The 6,411-nt window shown below is 36.2% G+C and overlaps 1 protein-coding gene across 1 annotated transcript; it reads right to left on the bottom strand.

Annotated features, from left to right (window-relative positions):
• Positions 1-3,722: 3,722 nt before the first annotated feature.
• Positions 3,723-6,176, bottom strand: LOC112172501 (probable E3 ubiquitin-protein ligase RHC1A). The gene is made up of 3 exons (XM_024309869.2): positions 5,827-6,176; positions 5,458-5,525; positions 3,723-4,983 (listed from the first exon to the last, which is right to left on the bottom strand). Exon 3 carries the CDS (start codon positions 4,886-4,888, stop codon positions 3,992-3,994), a length of 897 nt encoding a protein of 298 aa, XP_024165637.1. The 5' UTR covers positions 4,889-4,983; positions 5,458-5,525; positions 5,827-6,176; the 3' UTR covers positions 3,723-3,991.
• Between the last annotated feature and the right edge of the window lie 235 nt (positions 6,177-6,411).

The following is a 6,411-nucleotide window of genomic DNA, read 5'->3' as shown; positions in this document are numbered from 1 at the left end:
CATGTTAGTCTAAGCTTTAGGAGCTGGTGAGTGGGAACTGGGCAATAAAGAAGTTTCAGCCACCAGTTTGCATAAAGATAGTTTATTCGATGAGATATATAGAGTGTTGTAGATTCAGAATTCTGAAAGATAATAGAGACATTTGTATAATGGTCACGATTACTGTGATGTCTCTTTATTATAATTTGTGATGTGATCAGTCTAGTCGATTCTCTATTACGTGTAGTGCAAGTCACAGGCCGTTACTATACCGTAAATGCGTCATACATGACTTCAGGATGACCCATGCATGATCCACCGATCAATTTCCAGTAGTCTGCATGCTGCTCGATCAGATTCCTTCATCTACATATATAGGAAAGTATTGCTAATCAAGGCCCTTCCCAAGTGAACCCATGCCATTTGGACAAATAGCTTGCAACCAAGGAGGGTAGAAACCAAGCAAGTATTAGGATATATCTACTAACTCTCACTCGGCAAAGCTGAAATTCTGAAACATCAACATGGACCAAAAGTTATAATGGGGTCATAACTTAATCATTATTATATTTTTTAATTTAATAATTTTTTCTTTTTCTTTTTAAGAATACATAATTTCATTACTCATCCATAAATTTAATAACTTTGTTAAACAATTTTAATTCTCATATATTAGTGGCTCGGGCTTTTAAATGAACTATGGGAACTAAATTGGTCATGTATTTAGTAGAGATAGATATATACTCCATAAAGAAAAATAGAAAAAGAAACAGTACATTTACCGATGAAAGAGTCGTTGACTTATATCTTCCTCATAAATACAATTTTAAAAATTATTCTACGTACCGGTAGTGCAAGTGACCCAGAACCTATTAGGTGATCTCAGTCCTTGATATTTGTAGTCAATTTTTTTTTTTTTAATAACCAATAAGTGCACTCAATGTTATTTAGCCGTCTGTTCATATGGGCGCAAATACACGTCGGTGCTCTGTATTCATTTCATATAGGGCACAAAAATCAAGCAAGCGACACTCTTTTATAAGGCAGGGTGATATATCAACATGTCCTAAGAGATGACTTGATCAAAATTTACAAACTCCTGACAATGTTTATTTTTATTTTCTAAAGTCGAAACGTTGATTTTGTGAGTTTTATCACTTAGAACATGTCCTAAAAATCAGGTTATACCAAGAGTGAGATTATAACATCAAACTATTTGAACAAAAGAGGTCTTGGCATGGTTTGACAAGTTTAAATGTATCGATCGTGGCATGCCAACATATGTCAAACCTCATCAATACATTTTTCTTATTGAAATTCTCCTTTGTCACAATCTTACTATAGGTCGAACATCATTTTTAAGAGCTGCTCCAAGCCTCCAAGTGACAGACTGCAAAATTATCGACTCAAATACTATTTACGATTTTCTGAGTTTGCAGACTTTGAAATTTTGAAAATAAATTTAGATAAAAATTTATGAGTTCTGTCAGTCTTACAATAGCTTTTATGTTGGGGTGAACAAATTTTGGTAAGAAAATAAAAATACATGATATTGCCTAAAAACCGTGTGTGTAATCCACAATTTTCGGCAAAAAACAAAGTTCTTTTTTAAAAGAAAATCTAGGATTGGTACACACGGTGTTGGAAAAACATATCGTGTCCTTAGCCTCTCTCTTGTTTGGGCATTCATTGGCATACCTCCAGTTGTCTCAATTTTCACAAATCCTTCAGGTTGTTTCATATAGATTGTTTCTTCTAGTTCTCCATTCAGGAATGCAGTTTTTACATCCATTTGATGTAGTTCCATATCAAAATGTGCTACTAAGGCCATTATGATTCTGAATGAGTCTTTAGTGGAAACTGGAGAGAAGGTTTCTGTATAATCTATTCCTTCCTTTTGTGTGAAACCTTTAGCTACAAGCCTAGCTTTATGTCTTTCAATGTTTCCATTTTTATCTCTTTTGGTCTTGAACACCCACTTACAACCTATAGCTTTGTGTTTTGGATATGGATTAACCAACTCCCACACTGAATTTTGACTCATGGAATCTAGCTCATCTTCCATAGCCAACTGCCATTGTTCTGAATTTAGACTTTCAACAGCTTGCTTGTAGGTTGTTGGATCATTATCCTCTGCAAGAATATCATCAGTCTCTTGTAGATACACAAAATAATCACTGTTTTCATCATAAGACCATAAGTTAAAACTAAGTTCTACTGCGAAGATATCAACAAGACTGCAACTTTAAAAATGGGAGACATTTATACTTAATTCTTGTCAAAATTCACAGTAGCATAACCAGATAATCATCATATATAAATCATTGCAAAATTTCTGATGAAATATAAACACACCTGAGTCTCTCCATCATCAGCTGCAGAAAATATTAGCGGAAGTAAAATCGAAAGAGAAACACAGACGCATGATTAATTGCAGTTTACTGTTTTGAAAACATGAAGGTAACTAAAAAAAATTTCTGAATGCTCCTTAATTCTTAACTCAGGAAGGACCAGAAGCTTTATTAACGGTAAACCAGGCTGTGCTAGGCATGAAACAAAACAGTACTGAAGTCTCTTCTAAATAGACGCACAGACTAGTAAGGCTACTAGTACTTCAATTACTTTAATCATGAAACGTGCAGAATTGTGCTTAATTGATGCAAGGCTAGTGCAGTGATAGTGCATTGATTATAATCAGAAGAAGGACAGCATTTAAGGCATCAAGATTTCATGTATTTAAACAAATAGACTAGAATTAGAACCAAAGTCAACCAACTAGCAGTCAAGCCTTTACATAACGTACAAGAGCTGCAATATATAGATAAAGGTAGATAAAAGCTTTGTGTCCTTTTATAAGCCATGCTCTGATACCATTTTGTAAGACCAAATGATGTAAAGAAAACGAAAGTAATACATCATATCTGAATCATGTAAGAACACAAAAGACAATAACCATGGGATATAAGTTTCACAGTGGGATATGAGAATTACCATTGTTCACGGGTTCAACATATTGTCCAGCCATCTTCTGTTCTTCAATAACAAAGATCCCAGCAACAGCTTGACAACCACAAACGTCCCTTGTCTGCACCCAATGCACCAACACAGAACCAGAAACAAACGAGGAAAAAGCCTTCTATGTTATACTACTTTACGCTTTCAAAATGGGACTGAACTCAATGCTAAAAACGTGTAGTTAACACAGGGACTTAATCTGCTATATATAGAGGCCAGTATCAATCTTGTGCTCATCCCATAAGGAGTCCAAGATTTCCTAAAGATTTAATGCAGATACTTGATGTTTATCATGTATATATCCTTAATGTTAATCAGGTTCATTAACAGATAAGTCTCCTACTTCAAATGAGACATAATTTCAAATTGATAACATAATAGAGTTTTAGATATGTATTTCTGTTAATTAGTTTCTCATTAAATCAAAACTATTATCTGAATATATTTAGATAATGACAAGTTCAAATTATTTTCCAACAACAAGATGCTACTTTCTTAAACGAGTTCCACTTGCTTCATAAAGTTGGCAATCCTATTGTTTTGGATAATTTTGTTATCCAGCAAATCTGTTAAACAGCAAATCAAACCCAGTTATGCTAAATTCATTCACTTTAACAGAAACTAATGACCCACCTAGTCACCGGCACATATATTGGGGCCGCGTTTGTGAATGATTTATAACCACCGAGGCTATCTCCAGAAATAAAATTGTACAGTAAATTCAAGCATTTACAAGAGGAAAATATATGTATATCATATATCTTAGAAGCATACACATACATAGTAGAAGAAAAATAGTTATTCACATGGAAAGAGGTATGTTTAAACACCAAACGACCATTATACACCCTTTCGGAAACGAAAAACGAAAGAGAGAGAGAGAGAGGAAAAAAAAAAAACATCATAATGGAGTCTAAAACCAAACTTTGTTGCAGTATAACTGCAAAGCTTTAGATTCTGATCCAAGGAAAGCAAGCAACATAGCAACATTGTAATCTTAGTCAAAGGGCCATCCTGAATACCCCATTTGATTGCTATTTTCACGCGTAGTTGGCGGGCTGCTTTCATGTGGTGGGTTACGGTTAGAACTAGAGCTAGAACTAGACGAGCGAAACGGCCACAGAGAAGAGAAAAGATTTCGTCTTCCTTGGCCTTCCCTTCCACCGGTATTACTACCAAAACCACCACTTCTAATGTTTGAGCTATGACCACTTCCAGATCCCTGTGGATGCAGTTCTTGGCGGCAAACAGGGCATGAGTTGTGCTGGACTAGCCATGGTACAATACAATCTGAGTGATATACATGCTTACATGGCATTTGCCTTGCTTCAGATCCCAGCTCAAATTTGTCTTGGCAAACAGGGCAATGCGAATCAGAACGAAGATGCTTATTCGTGATCTTAATAGTTGGCATTGCATCGATTGAAAGCCTCGATGCAGGGGGAGGGCCCCTCCTATCATTTGCTGAAAGCTGCTCAAACAATTCTTCCAAGCCAGGACCAACAAAATAATCACCCACATTACCCCGCGTTACACCTATTCCAGGAGACCCATTGAACAGAGCTTCAAATGCACCATTCCCAAATCGAACAGGAATTTGGCCACCAAAAATCAACAAAGGAGAAAACGCCGGGGAATGTTCAGGAACTAAATCTGATCTACCCCTTATATTTTCGCTACCTCTTCTGTCTGTTAACTGCTGCCAAGCTGAGAAAGCATCCATGAATCCAAACCTCCTATCACGATCCTCATCAGCCAGTGGGCTGATATGAACCATGTCATCAAGTTCTTGAACAAATCCTCCACTGCAGTTTCGGCAAACTGCATCTCGCCCTTGCAACTGAGTTGGCCGCCTGCATTCGTAACACCAATGGGTGTTTCGACCGCTTGACATGGTCTCCTATTCCAAACTAATATGGTACAAACAAGAAGTTTTGTCCCTCAACTCTTCAATTGTCAGGATTATCAATGACAGCTTATGCAGAAGCACTGTCCACACCAAAACAAAAACAACAAACAAAGAAGCAAACAATGAGAACAAACATACTGCAGCAATCATATCACTCTCAGTAGTTCCATCAAGAAAACGAGACAAATTATATAAAAAACATTTGAATTTGGTGAGTAAATTTAAACAATTTTTAGATATTCCAATACCACATTCATATGTTCTACTCGTCGAAAATAAACCTAACCTACATTTTTTTTTTATCAATGAAGCAGTTTCACTTTGTAGTGAAAACTTCAAACTTGAGGCACAAATACATCTACAGAATCTTAAGCACCAAAATACAACGTTCTCTGCTTAGATATGAAGTAAGAGGTATCCAACAAACAAATTGGGGATTTCTTCACACCATGATAACCAACCTGAATGTAAGCATTACAAGATACTAAGCTAAAGATAGAACAGAAACAACTCACACTAGCTAATACAATCAATATTAACTAACTAAAGCTTACCAGGCAATGAATTTTTTCCCACAAGGCATCATTGAGACCAGAAATAGCAATGTTGTAGAGGCCGGTACCTGAAAACAGTGGGGATGGGGGGCGAAAAATTGACATTCAAATTCAAGCTTTATGCTAACAATGAATAACAAATAAGAGGTACATCCGATGCGGAATCTGTACACTGATATTCAATTCAATTCAAATATGAATGAGATGAGATAACATCATGTATGTTGTTATGGATCTCTGACCAAAATTCGGGATTACCATTACCTATCAAGACAGTAAAAATGCTACTTACATGTACAAAGGAATAAAACATTTTCTCCAAATACAGAAAGCTTCAACACCAGAAACTAATAAAAAATCAGTACTCACTTAATCAATCAAACCTCCTTTTTCCCAGAGTCACCACCGAGATCTTTAGCGGCGATTTTGTAACCGGTTCAGGTCGTTTAAGCCTATGCTATGACCGCCTAGCCTTCTCCTCGCTGAGCCTTTACCACGAGACGATCGTGTTGTGTTGTTATCTTGGAGTTGATGATCGGAGAAAATTGCCGGAAGTCGGGTATGGCGGAGGCATAGAGAAGGCCTTACCAGATAGACATGGACTCTCGGGGGAAGACCAGAGCATTCCAGAACAAGTAGATCTGACAGCTCTGGGGTAAAATTAAGCTGGGCCTCTAATACTGGATTAGTTCTTCTTTCACAGACTTTTGCGTAACTATGACGCACCATATATAAGACAATAAAATATATAAACAAATACAGAAGAATCTAGAAATTATAACAATAATGGTATGCTCTGTTTTTATTTTTATTTTTATTTTTTTTTGCTCTTTTTCCTTTTATACCTGGCTTTTGTTGTCTCCATTTCATTTTTCCTCAAACGATATAAAAAAAAATAAAAATTAAAAACAAGAAAAAATTGGTTACCGTTTGGTTGGTTGTTTAGGTTGTATT

Source organism: Rosa chinensis, chromosome 6 (assembly GCF_002994745.2).
Source record: "Rosa chinensis cultivar Old Blush chromosome 6, RchiOBHm-V2, whole genome shotgun sequence".
NCBI classification, from domain to species: Eukaryota; Viridiplantae; Streptophyta; class Magnoliopsida; order Rosales; family Rosaceae; genus Rosa; species Rosa chinensis.
This window is presented reverse-complemented; position numbering and strand designations above follow the sequence as displayed.